The sequence below is a fragment of the Anas platyrhynchos genome, chromosome 12 (assembly GCF_047663525.1).
Source record: "Anas platyrhynchos isolate ZD024472 breed Pekin duck chromosome 12, IASCAAS_PekinDuck_T2T, whole genome shotgun sequence".
NCBI classification, from domain to species: domain Eukaryota; kingdom Metazoa; phylum Chordata; class Aves; order Anseriformes; family Anatidae; genus Anas; species Anas platyrhynchos.
In genome coordinates, this window is record NC_092598.1 from 6,659,357 (window position 1) to 6,685,407 (window position 26,051).

At 37.9% G+C, this 26,051-nt stretch overlaps 1 protein-coding gene across 1 annotated transcript in view; it reads right to left on the reverse strand.

Annotated features, from left to right (window-relative positions):
• Window positions 1-6,112: 6,112 nt before the first annotated feature.
• Window positions 6,113-26,051, reverse strand: part of VAT1L (vesicle amine transport 1 like) — a 53,982-nt gene continuing 34,043 nt past the window's right edge. Inside the window, exons 8-9 of the mRNA XM_005018257.4 lie at window positions 11,218-11,301; window positions 6,113-9,176 (exon numbers count right to left, since the gene is read on the reverse strand). Coding sequence (XP_005018314.2) covers window positions 9,078-9,176; window positions 11,218-11,301 — 183 coding nt within the window. The 3' untranslated portion in view covers window positions 6,113-9,077. The remainder of the gene's footprint in view (window positions 9,177-11,217; window positions 11,302-26,051) is intronic.

The window sequence follows — 26,051 nt, forward strand, 5'->3', positions numbered from 1 at the left end:
AAGACCAGGTTCTCCTCTCTCTGCTAAATACTCAGGGTAAATCCATTGTGTTGCAAGGCTTTACACCAGTGTCACCCAGCAGAGGCTCAGACTCAGACTTGTGAGGTTGCAGCTGTGTGCCATCATTCCTTCCCTCTCACACATGTGGGGCAATCAAGAAGCGGTGAGAGCTGCTGTTTTATGGCTTTACCAAAGCCCATGCTCTCCCTTGCTCAACAGACTTGCATGTTCCTGTGGGGTGACCTCTTTCTGGTAACAGGGAAGTTCTGATGAGCTAAATCCACACTAAAGGCAACAGTTTTGCTGGATTAAGGCCAACAGCCCTTGTTCTTTCTTTGATAATTAATGGCAAAATAGTCAGGGATCATTTCTCCACACAGTGGCAAAGTGATGCCAGGCCCCCAAATCTGGAAATGTGTAAGTGAGTCTGGGAACAGAAAAAAAGGCAGTAATATTTGTGAAGCTCTAGATCTGAGCTAGTCTGGCCATAGATGTAAGTGCAGAGGAGTGGCTGTATTCTCTGGGCAGGGATTTTTCATTTTGTACTTCATGCTTGTTCCAGAAGCTCCATAAAACCAGTATGAACCAGTACTGTGTCCTCAAGATCACTGGGTTGGCTATGCATATCGTGTATTTTAATATGGAGAATTGAGTAAGGATGAAACAAAGATTTTTCCCCCCACACCAAATAAGTTATGACATGGAAATAAATATTACTCCCTGAATTTTTAATACTGCAGCTACAACTAGGTTCATTTAGAGGACCAATCAGCTTGATGCTGTCCCTATCAAAGCCAGTTGTAAAACTCCTGAGATTCCAGTTTGAGCTGAATTTACCATCTTAATGGGAATAAGGAAGGAAGCTTGCAATAATTATCCTTTTATTACCCTGTTTTGCTTGATGATTAGCAAACAGAACACTGTGTAATAACTTTATACATTGCTGTCATGCTGAACAAAATGCAGATCAAAAATCTCATATGAATTGTATTATGTGTGCTTTATTAAATTAACCTACAATGTCAGGGAATGTGCTGCAAGTGAGACAATATTGAAATGAAGCTAACATTTAATATGTGAACTGTAAGAATTGTTTAGAGCAGTATCATTCAGCACAGCCAGCAGCATCTAGTATGTGTAGGTGAGCAGTTGCAGATTAATCATCCAGGCGAGACCTTAAAGATGGTTCCTTCTGTACTTCTGTCGCATGCCTGAGGGACAGACCAATCTGACAGTCTCAGAGTACAGCTTCTCTCTAGTGACACACCACATAAACACACCGTTGATGTAAGGGTCCAACATCACTTGGCAGTCAGACTTTATTATGGCATTAACTTTTACAGCCCCATATGCAACATCATTTCCCATCTGATCCTCAGATGGAGCAATAGCAGTTTCATCCAGGAGGTAAGGATGAGACAGAAGGGCTGGATCTGCAGTCTTGTATGAAACGGCACTGCTTGTCAGAAAAATCTGGGTTCAGGGATTCGGGTTGCTCCTTTTCCCTGTAATGTCCTACCAGAGGTGATTACTCAGATTTATGTAGAGAGGATAATCAGGAAAACAGTAGAAAATGTTTATAATGGTCAATGTTTATAGCTGATTCATGTTCTGAACTATCCTATTTGTTGAGAAAGAGCAAGGAAAATTTAGACTATTGTCTCTCAACTGCTTATATTTCTATGGGGCTTTGCTGGCAGGGTTTCAGCTGAGGGTATGCAGTGTAATTCTGTGCATCTCCTTTGCCTTGGTATGATTTGAGACAGAGCTTTTAACCATGGAGGAAAAACTTCCATCTCAGCTGCTACATTTAACCAAGATTCCTTCAGTAAATGGAGAAATAAATCCCGGAGAATGATAAGTCTTTAAACCAAATAGCAGTCATATAGCATTGGACAAGTCATTTAATTTCATTTTTCCTGTCTACAATAGAAATGGCCCAGGAACTCAAATGTACTGCTGACAGGATGCTTTTATAAGACCAGTGAGGTACTTGATGAGTCACCAGACACTTGGTTTGATTTCTCTGTTTTTCTCTCCTTTTTTTTTTTTTTTTTTTACAGAAGGAAAAAAACGTCCTAATATAAAATGCAGCCAATAGAAAGAAAAAACAGCAGCAGAGAATCACAGAAATAATTTGTCAAAGCAAACGGACATAGAAAAGAAAAACACTTCATTTATCTCTGTTCTGTGCTAGCAACAAAAGGAATGTTTTCTCCTAGTGGCCTCTGGAAAACATCACAGATCTGATACGTCCTTCAGGCCACACACTGCCTGTATCACCAGTAGACACCCCAGTCACCATTCAGCTAGCTTCAGCCACCAGCCTTTATAAATATTTTTTGGTTATTAGATCATCACCTGGACACCCTAAGGGTCAGCCAGTCCAGGGAACGTACAAAAAGCCTTACTATAAATACTGCACCTGGCATTATCTGCAGTCTCACTCTGTTCTTCCCGGGCAGCTAAGATGCTGCACCATTTACTGCCACACGATACAGCGAAACACATCTCGCCATGTGGGAGATGTATTTACAAAGATTACCCAGCAGAAGAGCACAAAATGATTTGTACTGGAACCTGCAGCTTATCATGAAAATGATGTTTGGCAGGGACTCAGCTAGTGTCTGGCAGAACATAGCCCATCTCCAGTTCTGGCCCCTACAGAGGCAGAGCTGCCTCCAGCAGGGCCGTAGGAGTGGGAGCTGCTTGATTGCAGCCGTCCTTGGGCCTGGGAGCAGCGCAGAGGCCGGAACCGATAGTCATGGCAGTGTAGGGGAGATGAGGGCATGGGGGGGGTGTGATTCACAGGTGCAGCTCTAAAAGCAAATCCGCACATACCCCCCACCATCACCTCCTGTTTCCCAACCCCTCGGCCTTCACAGGAGAACAGTTTTTCCTCTGCTATCTCTCCTAGCTCTGTTATTCTTTCAGGCTAGTTGTAGCATCTCAGCATGGTCACTAAGCAAGAAGAAAAAGCTCTTCTAGACAGGTTAAAGCCCTCCTAATCTCTGAAGGAAGGCAAGCAGGCCCCCACCCCTGCAGGCTCCCACTCAGTCACACCACAATGCTCTCCCCCTTCTTACAGCTTCCTAAACTAACAAGTGCCAGTGGCATCTCTTAGCCTACACGTTTAATCCCAGGGTGCTCAGGCAGCAATTTTGTGGGGCTGCAGGGAGACGAGTGATATCTGCACCTGGTGTTAAAACATCATGGGTGCTCACAAGTTTCAGGATTAAAGACTTTTCCCTTGCCTTTTCAGGTTCTGTTTTCTTTCAATCAGTTTTCAGGATTTTACCAACAACTGTGAAGACTGTACCTTTCTAAGCTGATTTCCCATGTTGGCAGGTGTTTGAGTTTTTAAGAGAAATGCCGATCACTATGAAAGCTGGGGAGGCTTGTTTCTGGCCTTCTTTCCTCATCTTGCCCAGAGTGCCTGGGGGAAGAGACGAAAGGTTCCTGTAGGTAAAGGGTTAATTACCCCTGTTAAGTCCACTAGGATTTTGTCTGTCACTCCGTGGGGGTGACACAGTGTTCTTCAGGAAGTAAAAAATTACTTTTCCTGAGGCACTACCTCAAGAACAACTGTCGAGTGGTGCAGGGAGGGCCTCCAGAAGCTTCGCAGAAAAGGCTGGGACCTCCATGAAAACACAGGTACAAGGCAGGGGCTGTTAGAGCAGCTTCAAGGAGGACAGGGAGTTAAGTAATACCAGCGTTGTTGGCAGGCAGCTCTTTACATTGTAAAAACCAGCAGCTTTTGTGCCTTCCCCTTTTCAGCTTTGTGCAGGCAGTAGTGCAACGGCCCAGCTTAACTCCCTTCCCTTGCCTGTGCTGTTGGCAAACCTGTATGTGTTTATACAATGGCAGGAGCTAAACTGAGCTCTGACCACTTTAAGGTGGTACCAATTCTTTCTCAGCCCTCTCTCCTTAACCAGGGATGCAAGGTAGCTACTGGAATATAAAGTTACTCTTACCAGAGGGCAGTCTGAACTGCTTAGCAGGCTGTTAGGTTTCCTGAAAAATGCTTTTGATGAATGAAAGAGGGCAGGAATCAGACTGGATGAAGAAAGTGTTCATTTTTATAACCCTGGGAACTAGTGGAGAAAGTGCTGAATGTTTGACAAACAGCTTCTTCTTCATCATCCTTAGAGAATATGGATGTGGTCTTTAAACACTGCTGAAGGACTTTAAGCATCCTTAGAAGAGAAATATAATCACCACAAATATATATTAATCACATCAGGCATATGGTTAATAGATGTAAAACATACAAATAAATCAACAGATAGTATTCTGCAAATTCTACTCATTTGTTACTCCTGGGCAGAGCTGTACATGATTAATTCTCTTCCTACATTTATCCTCTAATTGTGTATTATCTGCACTGTGTTCACACCTTCCAGTTTCTGAACAGTATCCTGGTGGTGAGGTGACCAACACAGCATTGTTACAAATGGCAGTGACTGAGCCAGAGTTCAGAAAACCGTGCCATTTGCTGCATAAGTGTTAGAGAGAGCCCAGGTAGACACAAAAGGAATGGTTTAGTTAGGATCAGCTAAAGGCAATCAATCAGCACGACAGCTCTGTCTGAGGAGATAAAGCTACATTTGCATTTATTTTCTAACCTGTTCTCTCAAAGGAAAACATTAAGATGTCTGCCTAGATGTTAAAAATTGCTTGGAAAAGAGATGCCTTGATGCAGATATCAGTTACAGGGTGTTGATTGTTTCAGCTCTTCTTGTAGTGAAACAAAACACTTGCTTACACTGAGGGACTCAGGGGTGGCAGAGGGACACTCCCACATGGTTCTGTAGGAGCCCAAGCTGTTGTGCTGTGTGTGCTGGAAGTCACATCCACACTAGGGGAATATGTTTTGGCAAAACCCACCAGGATTAATGACAAAGCTCACAGAAAATGAGCGAAGCACAAAAAGAGGGAATGAGGTGAGGACCTGGGGTACTCAGCATAGTAAGATGATTTTTTGTATTTTCTCTGGCCAGATGCCATGCAAAGTCTGCATCCCTGCTGGTCTGGTAGCAACCTCTGTGTGTATGACAATCTTGTATAGACAGCCCAGAGGAAAAGCTGGTAAAAGGCAGAGCTTTGTTAGTAATCACAGAGAGTTTGCAAAGGGCTGTTTGCTTTCAGCTTTATTCTGATGCTATGATTAGGGATGCACTGATCATTATTTGCTTATTAAGGCTGGAAAACAGAGGGCAGAAATTTATTCTGCTCCTCTTCTCAATCAGCATCTTTTCATGCGTGCTTTTAGATTTCAAAATGCCTTTTTTATAGGGCAGATCCAGTAACTACTGAAGTGAGATTTTCCAGGGATATAGGCTTTAGAACAAGTCTGGCATGACAGGAATTAGCCAAAGCTAACATTTTCTCTTTGTTCAGATATTAAACTGAAGTTCATTGAACCATTTCTTCCTTTCATGCAGGGAGATCTCTAAAGACGTACTCAAGTATAAGCTTGAGATTACCTGTAAGGTATGGCAACCATAACCAGTTCTCTGAAAGAAACAGTGTAAGAACTGTCTTCAGGAGAGGTAATCCTAGATCCCATGTGAATTGAACCACCTCCTTGCAGCTCTGAGTTAAGTAAACACAATACCCAGGGACAGCAGGATTTTAGATTCATGTCCTTGTGCTTTCTATCAGCTCATTTGGTGGAGGCTGTCTGGATCTGGTGTTTAAGATAATTTCCTTAGGGAACCTTGACTTCTACAAGGAACTTTCACTCTGAGAATAACTTGTATATTCAAGCCTTATCCCAGTGCAATCTGAGTGTAAAAATTCTGGATATTAGTTTTTACCCTTATCAAAATAATACTCTTCACTGAACACTTCATAAATGGTGCCTATAAAATGTTTTGAAGTTTTTAGATTGTAACATTTAACATTTTGTACTAAATTGTTAATGTTCTGTAAAGTAGCACACTCAGCCATTTTAATAACCTTGATGTACTCTGTAATAAAGAAAAATAAATCTCTGTTTATCCCTCAGTGACCAAAACAGAAAATGAGACCTCAGATTTTCCTCTTAACCAATTCCAAGTCAGTTCCCTAATGTGAACACTGTATTATAATAAAACATGTAAGCCATGGATAATGCTATGCTCAATATTTTATTTATATTTTTATGTAAACATAATTTGCTTTGTAGGCACAATATAACAAAAGCTCTAAAGCAACAAATACAGTTAAACAGTGTTTCAGTTCACTTCAATCAGGCTTAAGTTAAAGAGAAGCTTTCACAGTTCCTTTAAGGCAAATTGAGAAATACTTTGTTTCACTTGAAGAAACTATCCAATTGTCTTAGAATTTTTTAACAGTGTTAGTAGTAAACACGAACCTTCTTTTCTCTTGCAATAAGACGCGTTCAGTAACAACAGTCTCACCATCATTTTGTATAGCATGCCCTCTACCACTTCAAACCTGTTTGTGGTATTCTAGTATTTAGGGCTCATGGGCCAAATTCTGCTAGCTTCCAGAACAAGTACCTGAAAACTTTCCATTCATTTCAGTAGTAACATTCATATACACCCTATTAACACCAGGAAAACACAGAGTAGAGTTTAGCTTAGTGATTGCAATACTAATCTGTGTAGTGCTTAGGTAGATCTCAAAGTACTCCTTTGTACTCACTGCAATTACCTGACATTCTGCTGATCAGAAAATGGCCCTAAAATTGGTATGAATTAGCATGAAGAGTATTTTTGCCTTGCTAACAAAACCAGAAAGAAATAGCCAAAATGATTCCATTTGATTGTTGTCCCTATGATGTCTGTGGCCATGACCACCCATCTCTATATATCTTGAAGGGAAATTTAACTGTAGAGCCAACCATACTGTGGTTTATAACAGAAGAATGGATTTGCTATTCTGCTTGCCCTACTAATTTAAGGCCTTGAGAATGCCACTTTACTGCCAGCTCAAAGGTCACCAGCAATATTGCTCACTTTGGCGTCAAATCAAAGCTCCTAGTTATGTTAAGGTTTGTTGCAGGACAACATCATTACACTAACTACAAAACAAAATTGGGCATGTTTCCTACTGTTGTCAGCTTATGAATTGTGAAAACTTAATGGCCTTTCTTAAAAGCTCAATTGGCAATCCCAAAACATGAAAAACTCTCACTGAATATATATATTTTCTGTGTGTAGAGTTCCTGTTTGGGTCTGATATGGCACTGGAAGTGTAGATAAGTCTAACATGAAAAGAAAATCAACTATAATGAAGTTCTGCATCAACATCTATAGAAATCCCTTTGTTGTTGTTTTTAACTAATATCTCAACAAAAGCTTTTTTGACATTTTTCTCCACAGTTATTTCTTCTTGTTATTTTTGAATTTGTTTAACTCAAGGGAAACTTATTCAGAATGACCGTTCTGCACAATTATCTAGTATTAGAACAGCAACTTCATGAGCACAGTGTAAGGAGATGGACATTAATATTCAGGCAGCAAATATTAAACAAACAAAAAACAAAACAGAACCAGAGAGAGTCCCCTAAAACCACATATAAAAGTCATCCAGACTCACAATTCCTGTCACATTGAGAAACGTCTGAGAAGCTCTCCAACTTCTCTTTTCTATATTATTTTTAAACTTCTATCACTATTAGATACTTGTAGATTTAGGTGAACAACTAGCCATGCCTGGAGAAATACTTAGTTTTGCTAAAAATATATTAATTCAAAGATACATGGCATTATACAAGGTCTCTGGTATTCTTTAGCATTTCTACTAAAGGTGGTTGCAGTCATTTTAAAATAATTATTTTAACAAGACCACTGAGGACCTGAGTAGCTGCTGCTTAGATAGGTGAAAGACGAGGAAAAATATTTACTTTTGTCATGTATAGACATAGTTTCCACTAGTGGGAGGTAGATAGACTAGCTGGTCTTTGAACACTTGATCCTTCAAATAATCACAAACATAACTGTACATATGGAGCAGAGCTTTTAATGGAATTATTCACCTAGATAAAGTTACCCTGTGTGTAATTTCTGATGGGATTAAGGTGTACAAGTAATTTTTTAAAGGGTTAACTGCTGTAAGAGTTCAGCTCTAGCTCGACAGTTGATCAATACATACTGATTTCAGAGTAATAAACTCTGCCAATAAATTTCTTCCCACATACTGAAGAGTGATCCTTACTGATAGGATTTAGAAATGTAATTTAAAAATATTCTGGATTTTAAACACAGATGAGTCAATGTGTCCTAAGCAGAAGATGTTGTTGAACTGTCAGTAACAATGCTAATTGTTCAAGGTCTAAAAAGAGCAGTTCCCTGACCTTTCTTTGCCTAGAACATATGGGGCAATAACTCAGGAGATCAACAGAAAAGCAGGGTAGCTGGCACTTTGAATGAAGTGTTTACTGCTGCTGACGATTAGCATGATTATACAATACTAATTAAAGTCTCTCAATTAATGATTTCTTGCACGATTTCAGATTCTACAATTCTAAATGAGGTATTTTTGAAAATGAAGATCAGATTGCTTATAAGATGAGGAAGCATGATAAAGGAAAATAACCTCATCTTTTTTTTTTTTTTTTTTTTTTTTTTTTCAACTTTTATCTGTGGTTCATAAAAGGAAAACTATTTTAACACTGAAAATCCACAAACTTAAAATCCTCTCTCCATTTAGAAAAAATTTCCAGACAGCATGTGGGGGATTTCTGTTGTTACTGTGGTTGTTAACTGGCAAAAAAAAAATACCACCCACCCCCTTCAAATAACTTTATGCAAAGTGTTGGAATCTGCATGAGAAAGATGCCCATCTAAAATTACACAGTAAATTAATGAGGCTTTTAAACTGAAACAAAAATTCATGGGACTCCTACAGGGAAAGTGGGTATTACACAGGAATGTTATAATACTGCACTGGATGAGAATGGCACTTGAGTTCAAAACAACAATGATCAACAGCTCATAGCTCAGCTGACTGCAGACAAATACAACACACACTGTACTACAGCATTTGTTCACTGATGCACAGAATAGATTTCCCAGTCTTGTTCCCTTCTACTTAAACAATCTTTCTGCTTCCATCACCTCTGGCTGCTACTGGATGAATGGCATGCGCTCTTTATTCTCGTTGTCCCCTTCGTGGTCTTCTTCCTCTTCTCCAGCCTCACTCGTCTCTGTGCTGTCATTGGCCATCTGAAGGATGAAAGATGAAGAAAATCAGAGCATCTATCACATTGCTTTATCTAGTCTTATTTAAGTTTGATTCACCTGAAAAAGTGACTTTAAAAATGAAAGCAGACAGGGATGCAACAATAAAACAAATGTTCTGTCTGGGCAAAACTTTTTTTGGCACTATATTGCTTTCAGCTAAAATGTTAAATTGTTACCTCATGGATTACAGCTATACTATGTGACCAAAAGCTGGTTTTTAGGACAATTGCAGAAGTGAACTTTGATCTGCATACTTGTAGCAAAATAGTATTAAGGCTCTCAGAAAGAAAATTCAACTGTGTAGGAAGTCCACAAAATGCATGGAACCTCTGTTTTGCAAATTCTTCTGCATTTGCTCTTCCAGAAATAGGTAATATGGTTCTTTAATGAAGCTCTTGGATAGGATCCAGTCCCACATGAGGCATGGTGTCATGAAAACTAAGAGAGCGACTGCTTAATACAAAAAATAATGACAAACTTTAAGGCAGGGGATATGCCTTAAAATGGGAGAATATACCAATCTACTGACAGAGTGCATAGCTTGGATACATGAGTGAGGAGAAACTGCATTTCCTTATTTGATTGAAGATGCCTGTACAAATGGTAGACAACTGCAGAAATTAGTAGTTCATGACAGCACTTAAGGAGAACATCATATTTTTTATATGAGAATATCTATTACAAGCTGTAAAGGTGCAAGACTCTCTTGTACTTCACTTCATCAGTTTAACTTTTATCGGGTGGCACAAGAAGAGTCTGGTTTACTGGAGAGGTGATGGTTATACACTAACATTATCTCTTAGGACACAAGAAGATTCTTGTATTACCCTACAACTATTTCACAACCATTAAATTTATTTCTTAATGAGAAATGCAGTCAAATTGTACCTTCCCTGTTTCAGTACTATTAGCCTTTGCTGGAAATAAAAATAAAAATCTCAAAGAGAACCTGATTTTAATAGAAAAAAAAAAAAAAGCAATGCTCTGAACTTACCCATATCTTTAATTAACACCCTTTCATGGGAGTGTAACAGATTTGTTCTCACCTTCTAGCCAATGGCTATTGTGAATGTACAATAGTAAGAGAACAGACGGAATGAATGTATTAATGTTGTGTTAGGGATTATCTTTACAGTTTTAAGATGCAACTCAGCCACAAAATAATGCCTAACTTCCATATGTGAGGTCCCCAAAGCCTCCCTTTTCCTTGCAGGGATCTTGTAGGGGATTTGGGGCCAATTTCGGAGTAAAAGTGAGCAAGAGCTTAACTGTAACTCCAGGTTCTTTTCTGTTCTTTCAAAACAGGAGATATTTCAGGTCTGAAAGCAAACTTCATACTTCAGTGTCCATTTGAAGTCAATTTTTCATTACCTTTTTTACTGTTTTTTTTCCACATCATGAGCCAAGACTTAGGCGTGGGCATGTCTTTCCTTCACAATAGCTCTCTGTAATATTTCACTAACATGTCAAACACTTCAAAAGCAGTGGAACAGAGCTCCATCACAACTATCCCGCTTCAGAACACTTCCAAAATAAAGTGTTTAGATATTATACTTCATAGATTGTCAGAGAAGTAAAATAAATTCCTACCAAAGGTATTGCCTGACTTTTGTATGGTAATCAGAAAGCACTTCTATGTTTATACACCAAAGTAATATTGATCGTGTCTTTTTCTGTTCCATCCACTTTTTAAGACAGGAATTTTGTATTTCATGAAATGTGTATTTGTTTTCTGTCACAGGGACAAAAATAGATGTGGCAGTTTTATCCTGATTTAAGACTTGCAGACACTTTTTCAGTGAGGCAGACAGCCATACTGCATAGAAAATTAACAGCTGGGACTGGAAGAATTACGACTGCGTTTTATCTTGAGTTAAAAATATAAATTATTATTATTGGTTCTATTTAGAATTTAGAAGAAAACATTACACAAAAAAAAATCGTGAAGGGTATTTCTCCAAAGGTCATTACCACACTTCACCTGGTGTGACTGTATGCCATGTAAGTAGTGCTTTGCACTCACCAGGGGAGTGGGTGCTTTCTCCACGTCCAGAATTAGTTTTCCTATATTACCTCGGTCATGGATTCTCTGCATAGCCTCCTTCACCTGAAAGAAAGATAAGCTATTGATAATTTACAGGCACACATTGATCGAAAAGACTGAATTCTGTTCTTCCAAAAAGAGAATGTTTAAGGCACGTAATGAGCAATGCCACTCAATCAGCTGCTTTAACAAAATTAATATACGTTTTTTAATGAATTTTTAAAGCTTGATTTTTTGTATTGTGTTTGCCAATATGGGATGCAGGTCTTAATGGTAGTTCCTGAATAATGTAGTGTGTGCACAATGGTATTGTAATACAAAAGCTAAGGTACACAGAAATAGAGGCTCAGGGAGTTAATCTTTACAGGGTTTGGTTAGATTCATTTGTTTTTTCTTTGCATAATATTTGTGAAGAAATTTTACCTTCACTGAAAATATAAAATGTTTTTTCTAATTGACCTGGGATGGCCAATTAGTATCTTCTGTCTTCCTATAGAGAGAACGGCATGTCCAGGCAGTGGCTGTGATTAATGAAATACTTTGGTTATAATTGCATTAAGTCTGTATTTTTTACCTTTTTTTCTGCTGAATATATATATATATATTTTAAAGTAGTGTCTTACCAATACCACTAGACATTCAACAGCTGGCAGCAATTAGCACATGCAAGAAAGGAACAAAAACTTCTTTTTACTAATGCTCTGGAGAGGAACCTATTTTTACATGGGAAGTTTTAGAACTCATGGGGGCTCAGTGTTGATGAACTGAAATTGTGTGTGTGTTTCTCACTATTATAGTGGGAAACCTCAGGAATTGAAAATGTACACATAAAGGCTTGTTTCATATCCTCATCACATAATTTTTTGCTGGCATAACAGGGTATGTTGAGACAAGAAGGAGTTTTATGTTAATAGGATCTGCCATCTGTGACATAGTTTTATTGAATATTTTAAGAATAATGGCATAAAAGTTTGAAAAACATGCTGACTTGGGAACATGTGGGTCTCACAATATATTTAAAAGCTTGAACTGGGGTCCAGGCACCCAAAATCATTATCAAATGTCCAATACAGAAAGTGGTATGAGATGTTTAAAGATACTAAGCAAATATGGCTTTCAAGTTTCAATTAAATTTAATGGATGCTGGGCACAAAATGTCTTTACCATCTGTCAGCCTTATTTTAAAAGCTGGCTGCAGTGAACTCAATATTATAACCTTAATTTTGCCAAGTGGTTCACTCAATTAGTAAATACCAGACTTAAAAAGATCTGCTAGAACAAAAGAAAAATTGCGCTAAAAAAAAAAAAAAAAAAAGACTTTCTGACTTAGGCAATAATTGCAAATTAACCTGAGAGAACCCTGTCCTATGAATCCTACTGGATAGAAGGTTGACCTCTGAATGTATACCACAACAATAACTTTTATTAAGTTATGTTACCACATAAACAATTCCTGATTATCCTATCCTATATGAATTGTTCTGCAATATGGACAATATTCTTTCAAGAATATCCAAAAGAAACTCTGAAGCTATATACATATATATATATATATATAACAAATCTTATTAGCCAAATCAAGCTTTCAGGAGTGTACAGCATGGCACAAATAACCTTCACAGATAAGACAAAACTGGAGAAATCGGCAAATACATTTGCCGATCTTTGAAATTTATTACCATGACATCATGTAGAAAGCAAAGCATGCAACATTATTTTAATCTCTACCATATCACAGTTAGCAAGGCAAATCTCAGAAAATGTGCTTTCCCTGCATTTTTCACATGCACAGTATCAAGTTTAAGACTCTGGAGAAAGGTTCAGTTGTTTCCAGAACACTCGTAAGTAGCTTGCAAATGCAAACAGCAGGCAGAGGAAAAGGGAACAATAAGATTTTTAACCATAATAGTGACTATAGGATCCAGATGAAACTATTAAAATATTTAAAAGGTTGAAGAGCTGATACAACATCTGTATACTTTAGCATCATTTGCAACTCTCTTACCCTGTTAGTCAAATTTTGTACTAGTGCAACACCACAAGCTATTTCATAAATGAGTCATTTTTCTGTTTTAAAGTTTATGGCTGCTAACAGTCCACTTATTCAACCAAGATTTTAAGTACTTGTTTTCCCAATGTGCCTGAATATAAAAAAACATTCCCTCTTCCACTATAGAGAAGAGAGAACATAAAAAACCTTCTTTACTAAGCAAGTATGGTTAAGGTTTAAGTTGTTCTACTTAGACTATAAAATCATTTGCTTTTCCATGTGAATATTTAAGAGCTCAGCATAGTCTGCCTTTCCTGGAGTGTGGTACGAAGCTTGGGCTAAGGCTGTGTCTGAGTGTTTGTCCATTATCCATGAGGAAGGTGGATCACCCCTGCACTTAGGAAAATACTCCAGGTTTAGTCAGTAGCACAGTGAGGCATGTGGTAGCCCTGAAATTTAATGGAAATTCACTAAAGTGACTGAGGTTTACTTCAAAAAAGGTATCCCTTCCAGTAGCAAGGATCAAAAAGGCTTCCTTCTTCTTAAAGAAGTGTGTCAGTGTGTCCCTACATTACTTTTCACCAATTGCTCTATATTGGTTGATATTTACATTTGTCAGTTCAAATCAAAGTAAATGAATCAGACTTTTTCTAAATCACAGAATCACAGAATGGTTGAGATTCAAAGGGACTGGATGAGTTAATTCAATTTCTTCTTATGCAGTACCATCAGCAGAGGACTCAGATTGGAAATAGTGCAAGGGAATGCTTACAAGTTTAAAGAGTATCCATTGGAATAAAGGACAAAAATTCTATTGTCCAATGAGTGTAACTCAGTCCTTATAGCATTTGTGTCTAAACTAATGCTGAACTACGGATTTAAGACTTGAGAGGCACCAACTACACACAATATATCATAGAGCTCTGCACTGAAATCAGAACTGTTTTTACACATTAGTGGACAATTGGAAAATGCTTGCAACTTTGTGTTATTTATGTATGTAAAGAAAGTTGGCAAACCTATCGCTGAAAAACAAACAAAAAAAAACCATAATGCTGCACAGCCATACACTGTTCCATGAATCAAACATAAACCCTCCTAGGCAGTAGTAGAGGAAAATGATTAATAGCAACGGAGAAGTAAAAGGAATCCCAAGTTTGCCTTTTCCCTCAAATGCACTTTTGCATCAATACTACTTTAGGTTGACATATTGTTTTTTTAAACATTCTCTAGAGCAGGATTAGCTTTCACTATCTGTTCAGTCTAATGGAAAATAATAATAAACACAGGAATAGGAATTTTCTAACCCAGTTGGAAATAATTTGCATTTGCTTTAGGGAATATCCTTTTATAATTGAAGAAACAATTTTGAAAAAGTGTGTTTCTCCCATCCCTTTCAGCTAAACAAATGGCATGGCCATGGATATGTTATTATATAACCTCATTCGGGTATTTTTCAGCAATGACAATAAATCTGGAAATTAAGACCTATGCAATAATGAGGTCATCTGTAATACAAAAAAAACCAACAGCCTAGACAGACTAAACTAATGTACCTCGAGGTCCTTTGCAAGACATGCTTACCATGCCCTGTAAGAAAATTCAAAATTCCCATTTGCCATTAAACTCCCCATGTGCTACATGCTTTCTGAGTTCTATGAACCATCCTTCTGCTCCTTACTCATACGATTCTGCTGGACCCAGTATATACAGAATATACAGTATATAGAGCTTAACTGGGAATGTACAGAACCATTGCATTGTGTTAGCATTATAGGCAATTGAGCAGCTTTCCCATTTCTTAGAAAATTTTAATCTATTAACACATACCTGCATGTTTAAAGAGATGTTATGCTACCAATGCCCAAACCGAATTCTTCAGAGAAGTCTTGATACAAACACAGGATAAAAATGACAAAGCTGGCAAAGATAGCCTGCTGTGACAAAGCCAATTCATGTATATTTTCCTGAGGGGATATTATGGCTGGGATCTCAGAGCTTCTCTTGGATTAGAGCCATTTCTGTCCAACTGTATTGTGTACCACACTGAGAAGAGCAACAATTACTGCCAACAGACCTTGGTAGAAGAGGAAGGGCAGAAATGCCTTCATGTGACTGCTCAGAGAATGTTCTATATACGATCCATTTGCAAATTTGGCTCTATCCAGCTCTGTAGTATAAATTCTATCAACATTTTTAGTGAAGTTATACATTTATTTTAGGAAAACAAAACTGAGAATTGAAAGACACTGAAGTAGAAGAATGGATATTCTTTTAACTCCTTGAGGTTTAGCCCAGTTTATTGCTCAAACTGCCATCTACATGATCACAGTTTCATCTTTGCGGGCTTCTTCCTTAACCTTTCACTCCAGCATGTTTGAAGGATCGTGGCAGAGGACTGTATACTTTATTTTCTTGGGCCTCTCTACTGACAGTAGGTTTCCCTGAAATATATGACATGATTTCTACTTACAATAAATAAATCCTTCTTTTCTCCTTTTGGTAGGCCATACTATGGACGGGTAAAGAATCTCATGCCAAAGGTACAAATTTCATCCATGCCACAACAGTAGTTCAATCATCTCAATGTAATCTACCCTGCTCACCAATCGTTCTACCCTCTATATCACCATATGTTGTAAACAAGGTGACCAGTACCCAAACAAAGGGGTACCCAAACAAACATCCCTCACTTCCAGATGGGCACAGCATCAATTTAGTCTATGATCTACAGCTGTATTTTTTACCTCTCATTAGTTCCACACCTCTAGGTTCAGTATCACTATTTATTTCCACACACCACCTCAAAGAACCACCTTTTGTCCTCCATTTATGTATTGAAAATGTCCAAGCCTTCCAGCATGTCATGACTGTTCCACTCTAGCCCTGAAATAGTGCCCTCATCCATTGAAATCCATTACTTTAACTGCCCACATATTTTTTTCCTGTACTGCGTTTTGTGTAAACGCAGGAGATTGTCCAACAAAGACATCTCCAAAGCGGCTGCTTTAGTGATTCTGAATAGTAATCCCCAAATTGGCAGTGTCACTACACCCCTCAAACTCTTCCTAAGTCTCTTTTGGTGGGCATCTAAGAGGCTGAAACCAGCTGATGATTTGAAAAGCAGGTCACAGATGCCACAGCCATTTGTTACTGCATGCTCCCGCAATCCTTGGCTCTTGGACAGCTTCTGAAGGAGGGACTGTGTCTTCTTAGGGGTGTGCACCTCATGTCCACGGAGCCCTCACCTGCCCATAGCCCAGCCTGCCAATCACAGCTGTACTACACATCAATAAGGACGGCACTGTATAACCATTTGGCATTGTACAGCCAATTTCACAGATAAAGAAAAGAGGTGGCACAAACTATTTTGCAAAAGCAAAATATCCTTATTCAGGGGCTCTCTTAATTCTGTTCTCCAAAGAACATCGCAAGAAAGGAGGGATCACAGATATCGCCTACTTAATCATCAGAAACAGAATCACATCTTTTCTCTGAAGTTTGTCTGGTTTTGGTTTTGTTTGTCTATTTAAAAAAAACAAACAACCTCTATTGTCAACTTTCAAGTTCAGAACAGAAATAAAGAGCAATAACGTAGGGGCCAAATAAAAGAAATGCAGGAAATAACGAAGAGATTTAGATAATTGTCTGAACATACTAGGCACATACTAGAATTTAAAATGAGAAGCCTTGGTTCAGAAGTAAGTTGGCTGTACATCCAGGAAAAGATAACAGATATTAGATTATCTCAAGGAATCTTTCTAACATTCATCAGTCCTTAATTTGGTGATGTTCTGCAGAATAGGCCCAAAATATACTTTGGAGTTCTACTGTGAGGTCTGGTAAATGGTGGAAAGGAAAGCACACAATGGCAGCTAGTTTTTGAGGAAAATTTGGAATATTCTGTCTATGGGAAAAAATTTCATTCCTTGTCCCATTGGTGTAATTTCCCTGACATCTCTAGGTTGCACGTGCACGAGGAAGGCAGGTATTGGGAGAGGCTGAAAGTCTCAGCTGATAAAAGAACATTACCCGTGTTCAACAGGCTTCAATTCCCTGAACACACATTCTGTAAATGAGTATTATCCTTCAAACACATTTTTTGCATGGATCAGTACTTTGTGACCACTCCTCTGATCTCAGCAGAGCATGAACTTGCTGTTAAGAGAATTCAGAATTCCCTTTGTGAAAGCCAAGAGAGCTTCCTCTTAGTGCTCTCACCCTACTTTCTTATATACAGCTAAAACAATAGGAAATTTAGCTTCCGCGGTACATCTGTGCAGGCTTGCTCTCTGACAGGGAGAAGAGCTGACTGCAAAAGTATTCCTTACCCCTAATTAATTCCTCTCTATATCACTGTCGCGTGTCTGAGGAGCCTGCAACTACATCATGTCTGCAAAATCACATGAACGGGATCTCCATGGTGATAGTGTCACGCGGTGTGCAAACATCAGCTGGCTAGTCAAGGTTACTTTGGCAACCCAAGTGTCACAGGTAATGATCCAAATCTTGTTCAGATTTATGAAAGAATAATCTGAATTAAAAATGTGCCCATTTTTCATTTTAAGTCTGGTTCTGTTCTTTTGCTGTTCATAAGAGCCACTATTTCAATGAGCCCAGAGCTATCTCCATTAGAATTACAAACACCGATATCAATAATATTTAAGCATCATTTGTATGCAGTAATGAAGAAAAAGATGCATGCTGCAGTCTGTTCTAGCTGAGCTACCCCATAAGCAAAGCTTTAATACTACATCTTTCATTAGAGTCATAAGGCAAGATCATTTTTATTAGACTTACTGCTGTGGTCTATTATAAAGCTATGCTCTCTTTAATATGAACTGTGAGCTGCATTATAATTGCAGAAACTCTTCTCAGACCAGAAGAGTTTGCTTTCATGTCATTGGCATATAGGGCATTTTTTCCTGAACACAGCAGTCCATCCAAAGAAAAACTGTATGTAGTTTGTGTCTTCTGGATTATGTTTGTTTAGCTTTAGTCTGTGGAAGGGAAGAAACCTAAGCAGCTAAGGACAAAAGCTTTTTAGCTTGCTAGCTGCTCTTAGGGAAGTGAACTGGTTGGTATACTACTCCATGCAGATTTTACCAGTGTGTTAGGGCACAGAGTGCACAGAGGAAAAAAGTAAACCTCCCTTTTAGGCTGCACTTGGCACAGCCCTGGTAACTGGCTTGGGCTAACCAAGGGGCAGAACATGCTCCCTGGATGCCCCCCGGGGATGCACACATGGTGAGCAGTCACTGGGCTCCTCTGCAGTAATCACTGTGTCTGCCTACTCCTCAAAGTGACATCTGTCAAAATTTAGTCCTATTGTTTTGCTGGTGTATTTCCTCCTCCTCACTAATCTCAAAATGTCTCTCTCATGTTTATGCAACATGATAAAATAGTATTTCACTGGGAAAAATGCTGACCTTTTTAAGCTTCATTTTTTCTATATTGGTTTGCAATACTTTCTCAGGCTAAGTCTTCTCTACAAGCTTTTGAAGAAAAACTGTTTGGGTGCAATTACTGACAATTGCTCTGAGTTATTCAGACAAAAACATCCATTTGCAGGGAGGAATTATTTTATTTGGGGGTGAGTGGAATAACCTGTACAGTCCACAACAGATTTTCACAGGAACAATCTGTATTCTATTCATGATAGGAATATTCTGCTTGCACCATAAGTCACAGAATCATAGAATCATTCAGGTTTGAAAAGACCTCTCAGATCATCTATCCCAACCTTTAACCTAGTACCAAAGCCCACCACCACACCATGCTGCTAAGCTCTACATCTAGATGGGCAGCAGAACAGCCAGGAGAAAAGTGCTTCTAGTGCTCTGCTAACCTAACTGCTGTGACAAAATCCTCTTGGAAACTTTGTGCCAATTATCCATTTGCATGGGAGTTAGGTACATGGGGGGCTGGAAAACCCACATCTGCAATTGGCCTGGACTGTCTTCTTTCCTGGGCAGATTCTCCTCTGTTACTAATTCTAATACTAGCACTAATTCTAAAGAGACCTCTCAAATCCTTTTTGTTCTGCCTGGTGCTTGAGGGTATGCAGCATCTTGCAAGACTGTTACAAAAAAAAAAAAAGTAAAAAAAAAAAAGTGCAATATTTACAGGATTTTGAATAGGCACCATTCCTGCCCATAGTGAACACAGACAGTTTTTAACACGGAAATTGAGGACTGACCACACTCAGAAAGACACATCGATCTTAAGGTATTTGGGGCCCAATTCACATTGAAAAAACATGGGGAAAACAGAGATACCACCAAATGTGTAAGAAGTTAGCAATGCTGTGACCTGGTAAGAGAACAGACACAGGAGGAAGATAACCCGGGCTGTTTCCTTGCAACAAAGCTAACAAGTCACAATCATCCTGCTAGCATCCATCTGAAACCAAAATCATTTTCATGACTCACCTGATTTTTGCTGTTACACTGAACTTTTGCACCAATGGTTTTGCCTGTATGCATACAAATAGAAAGCCGTTTTTTAATCCCTTTCATTCCTCCATTGCTATTCACAGCTGTACAGAGCAGCTCTGGCCTCTTCTCCCTTCTGCTGCCTGTCAGCATGGAGAGACCTTTTCTCTGGAATACCTTTTAGCCTCACTGTATGTTGCCATGGCAGCAAGACTAAACCAGACCCACGATGAGAAAAATGTCAGAGGAATAAATACTGACGCTACAGGCAAATTCTGACTCTTCAAGTCCTCCCTCAGCTACTGAAGTATTTCTATAACATTATACATTTTTTAGATGGAGAGCTACAGCTGCAGAACCGTACTGTTTTCAGTCTTTCCTTATTCCTATAAGCTCCTGCTGACGTCAATGAGTATTTGTTTTTGCCTCAGTGAAATTCAAAGAAAAAGAAATTTCAAGTCTTGTAATTACAAAATAACTGAGCCAAATCTTTCCAGCTTTTACTTATGAAGTCAACAGGAATAAAGCAGAAAAAAGACAGAACCAACATCAAATTAAATATTTAGAACTACTAAACAGGGTCTAGATTATCAGCTTGGTGGGAGTTTCCTTACACAGTAAACAAGGAGTAAAGACCTTGAAATTTGATCCCCAAACACAGAGAATTCCTGCTATTTAGGACACCTCAGGGGGTGTTCAGGACTTCAAGAGTTAAACACTACCCTTTTGGTTAAAAGCATAGTACTATAGAAAGGACATCTCTATAAGACTATGTGAAAAAGTAGTTTTATAAAAGACTATAGAAAAGCCTGCAGAATGAGAAGGCAAGCAAACATTGGTTTGAACTAACCCAGTGCAGCTTCTTTCATTATCACTTGTTATTAAGATATGCTTGAAGAAGGAAATCTTTTTTGCAACAGCAATTAATAGAGTAAAAAATTACCTTATTACTTTCAAATTCTAGGGTGCCTTCTGAAGGGTAGTGATTTGGTGAAAAAATCTCCAGAACACACTCTAGAAGAAAAGCCACATCTTGTGAATCAAGATGAAGCTTTTGGGATCCGACAGTAGAATTTCTTTTGGAGCAGCAATAAAGCCAGAACTCCTGAACCCAAATCTTCTGCAGGAGTCCATCTAGTTGATAGCAAAATACAGTCACATCAACTCCAGGGTGAGATAAGCCACTCTGAAGATGAGCACAGTGTTGTGTGGAAGGGACACAGAACTATTGTGATAAAGTTTAAAAGCTCCCCATACCCACTGATCCACACACTACAATACACTTTTGTTTGCTGCTATATACCTGTGAGACTCCCAGCTGCTGCCTGAATCTTAGGGATTGCTGGCAGCATGGTCCTACATTTTACTAGGGAGATGGCTTTAAGCACATCAAAGCCCCACATAAAGGATTTTAGAACTGGTCAGCTTTATGGTCCCTTTCTCCATTCTGAGCACATGTTACACTAAGCTACAAATAACTGTGCATACAGGGATGCCCAAGCCACTCCTGAACTCTGGGATATTCAAAAGTGAAGTGGTTCATATTCTACTCCAGCAAGAGTCAGGTTTGGTCTGCAGCAGCAGCAGCTCTTACACTAGAAAAGTCCTTTTGCTTCAAAGGAGCTTTGGCAGCTGCAGGCAAAAGAAACAAACCCTTTGTATTTGGTTAAGATACAGCAGTCCCCTGCCTAAACAGAATTCATTGATCAAGTTCAGTTTGGTGTATTCCTGTATTCCATCACAACGTTTTCACAATTTATGACAGGAAATAATTTATGACATTAATTGCTAAGCAATTAAAGATAGATATGTTATTATTGATTATCAAGCTCTATCACATCAGTTTTTAAACCTTTGCCTAAACCATGTAGCCTTGTGATCTCTGAAAAAATATTTGGAGGAAAACTGCACCAACCCACAAATATGCCTCATTTTTTCTCTTTCACATAAGCATGTTCTAAGAGTTAGAGAATCATTAAACTCTCTCCCTCCACCACTCTCAGAAAATGCACCCTTAATTATAAGCATACTGCTTTGTGTATTGTCTTCTTTCTAATTATAATGCCTAGACTGCAGAAGGTGAATGTTGTTGATTTCCTCTGCACAGCCTTGCAGCAGCAATCCCGTCTGCTTACTTCTCTGTGGGAATCTGGCAAACAGAGATCTCTCTTCACACACAAGTGAAAGATCAGAGACAGGCTTTCTGGAATTATATTGTTTCATAGCCATATGAGAACTCCAAGTCTGAAATATTTCCAGAACCACAGCATTTCACATAGCCTGTCTAGACATCTGCAGAACACTCTCCAGAGACCAAAGAATCTTTTTCACCATATTATGCATTGCCTCTGACAACGAACTAGCTGCAAGGTGTTCCAAGTCAATGTATGTCTTACTCTGCCTCTGGACAAATGGACACAAACATTGCTACTTTGGCAAAAAAAATAAAAAAAAATAAAAATAAAATAAAATAAATAAAAAAAATAAAAATCAGCTTGCAAAATATTATGTGATTCTTGAACATGTGCTGATGAAGAAACAATGCTAATTCTATCACTTTTGTGCATGTACAGTTACACAAAAATATAACTGAAATGAGAAGGACTAAGTTCTTTGCTGCAGAGACTTTCTGAGAAACACTTAAGACTGTCTCTTTTTGTCCTGCAGTAATTAAGGATTGTTGACTACACGTTGCTTTCTCCTACTTCTTGAACCTTGTACTAAGATACTGTCTCATGAAAACATATGCTGCTTCTCCTACTCTTCCCGAATGGTGGACAATTCTTACTGGGAGTCAAACGCAAAACCAGTTACTTGCATCACTTTTCATCGTATTTTATAAATATTTCAAGGGATTTCTGTATGTTTACTCCTGAAGACCTTAATCCTCAGACCTTTCCTTTCTCATGTTGAGCTTATTTCACAACATGGGATGGTTAAAAAAAATAAAAAATATTGAAATTTCTGTAGTACCTCTGTCTGCTTATCCAGAGGAAGTTTGATTATTTGTTTATTACTGCTATAGAGAATCGTGGTCTATTCCAGAACTATGGTATCAAATATTCCAAAACTTGAGAACTAAACTTACTGGTTACAAAATACAGCAGACTTTCAGTCTTCTAGACAATAAAGATGTAATCACAAAATGCCTTGACACTATCATTTCCAAAGTCTGGGAAGCTTCATACACAAATCCACCAAGTAGGATCAGATTACAAGAGCACGTTAATTCTGTGTCAAAAAACAACTCTGCTCTTTCACAACAATGGATTCTCTCCAATAAAATCCATCCCCAGTCAGTAAGCCAATTATGTAGGTTCTTGAATCTCATCAAGGTAAATACCAAAGGTCTCTGAAGATCCAAATGAGAAAATATTTCTCCTTTGTTTTCTTGTTTAAATTTTTTCGGTTTCAGAAAGTAGTACCATGAGAATTGCAAATCTAATTACTCATAAGTCATTGTCATATTTTTCCATTATTCAAGGAGCTCTCTAAGCCAGATCTGACCATTGTGTGCTGCTCCATATCTTCATTAAAATTCTACTTAAGTAAAACCAAAAACCACAGATACATTAAATTGTAATACAGTTGTAATGTTAGACAGTATGACTCATGCTTATCCTCAGTTTGAGCTATATCAGTTTACAGTAAGATTGAAGTCATTCATCTAGGTAAGATGAAAAGTATTTATTTTGTTTACCAGTTGAGTTTTACAATGTATTTTTCAGTCCTATTTGCTTTACTAGTTAATATTTCTTTTGGCACAGTTAAAAATGTCTCATTTGGAGTCTATATTAAAGGTAACTCTGCGTAAGTATTGTACATGATTGATATAAAAATTGATTTAGCTTACAAGTTTAATGCCCATGTGTGAATGCTCATTCAGCTTAGCATTACACTGACTGAAATCAAAATGCTATGTAATTCATAGCAAGGAAGCCAAAGCAAAAGGCATGTATTTTAGCTACAGTTCAGGAAAATAGGCAAGAACTTCAATAACACACATTTTGCTGACTGTAGTATAGCATAGCCTTAACTGTGGGAACTCTTATAGTTATCCTGGATGCTAATCGAATTGAAAAAAATATATTTATTTATTTATTTTTTACTTCCACTAAAGAACTGAAAGATTATGCCCATTCTCCTCAGGAAAGTTTAAGATCTTTAGGATATTTTACCCAGGTTCTAACCATAACATATAGTAAAATTCATATTCTTCTTTAGTGGGTTTTTGGTGATGGTAGGGAATAAACTTTATCATACTAAACTGTACTTTATTATACTAAATCAAATGGATATAAACAAAGATTTGGAGTTGCCTGTGATGAGTTGAGGCCTAATTTCTTACACATATGGTTTACATTTTCAAATGCATACACTTTAATGCCACTTTCAGAAACTGAACATTGATTTTCAATCCAGCATATTCACTAAAATCAGAACAGCTGAAAGTCAGTTGCTCAATTGATGATCTTATACTATGATCTCATATCCTCATCCTTTTAGCATGATTTTCTTTAAGTCAGTGAGCATAATATATGGATTTGCCCTACAAAATATCTTTGCATTCAATCACTCACAGCAAGCTATTTATATGGAAACCTTTTAATATCAACAATACATGTGCTTTGCTCCCTTGGTGTTAATTTATATCATTATCTGTCATGAGCAATAATATCATTATGAAACTGCAATACCAAATAAAACTCTCAATTATAACATCAGCATTGGATTATATTATTCTAAGAGATGTCTTTAAGCCCAAGAGTAATGTTGCTTTTAAAATTTGTCCTTGTTTAAAATGACTGAAAAGCATTTATGAGCCATTTTCATTAGGTGAGAATGTTCATCTTGATTAATGATTGTTGTTCACTAACAAAGTTATTTAAAAATTTTGTTTTGCTGATGGAAATAATTTTTCTTTAGCTACTACTACACAGAGACACTAATAAACTGATCCTAGAAGAAAAGCTAGAATGTTCCCTTTAGAAAGACATTTCTAAAACCAAAAATACCTATTTCTATTACCAACATTTTTTATGTCTACTGACAGCTAAACATCCTCTACTACAGCTAAAAGCTTATGTTTACCTTATCTTTTCATAGGCCAAGCGTCCAAATAATAAGAATAATAAAAAAGAACAAAATCAGAAAAAATGTGAGCTAAAATGTACTGAAATGCAGAAAGCATATTATCTACTGATGTTTCTTACCATAGTAATTTTGCAGTCTCACAAATCGTTTCAATCTCTTCTGCTCTATTTATCTTTCTGGTCACTATCAGCCATGGAAAATGGCCACAGGGACCACTGCTGGCAACGTAGTTCAAACGTAGTTTTCAAACAAAGTAGACTAGTACAATTAAATAAAAAGAGGTACTTTTATTCTCATCTCCCACCCCCTATTGAGTCTTTTTTATCTGTCCTTGGATAGCTTTCTAGGCATTCTTTAATCAATGAAGCATTAGACTCATAGATTACAGGAAAAAAAAAAACAAAAAACAAAAAACTGGTCAGATCTATTGCAAATCAGAGGCCCAAACCTCACAAGAAATCATCAGGGATTCTCTTCCTAGTCTGAAAACGGGAAGCTTTGAAAGGCAAGGGTAGACTGAATTATTTGTATTTTACGTTGTGCCACAGTAACAAAGGCGACATCTCTCAGCTCTCTCAACATCACCAACAAGACGACTTCAGTATATCTAACTCATTTTTTGTTGTTTTGTTTTTAAAAAAATCCTCATCACCTGGGAAAACAAACTTTTCAAAAATTTGAACAGAGACCTAAAAGTTTCCAAGAGAATGAGAACAATCACTAATAAACCTTCACACAAACATCAGATTGCTCCTTCATGATACTCTGGGAGAAAAGCTGAATTTCTCACAGGAGCAGTCCATGCCAGTTCAACAACTGAGAGCTTGCTTTCTGAACTAATTAACAAAGAAGTGTGAGTGGAATTTTGTGACACAGAATCCTAGATTCCATTTTGTGACACAGAATCCTAGATTCCATTTTGTGACACAGAAAAATCCTAGATTCCATTCATAGGCTTTGCAGCTTAAACTAAGCACACTAACGGTGTACAACACAAGAATGATATAGCATCTGAATGTGCCTTTGAAAACTTAGTGTCTAATATTTTTCCCTTTGGTACCTGCTTTTTACTTAGTTTTTCATCCATGGCATCCAACAGTCAGTTCTCTGAGTGACAGAAAACACTCACTGAGTTGGTGTTACCAACTCTACAGAGCAGAAGATAAAGGAAACTTTCTATGAGATTCCATTTAAAATTATTTCTACTGGTGGATGTAATGTATTGGCATATATTTAATCAACCTTTTTGTAAGAGAAGGCAGGCAGATGTTTCATTGCCATTATTCAGTAGAAAT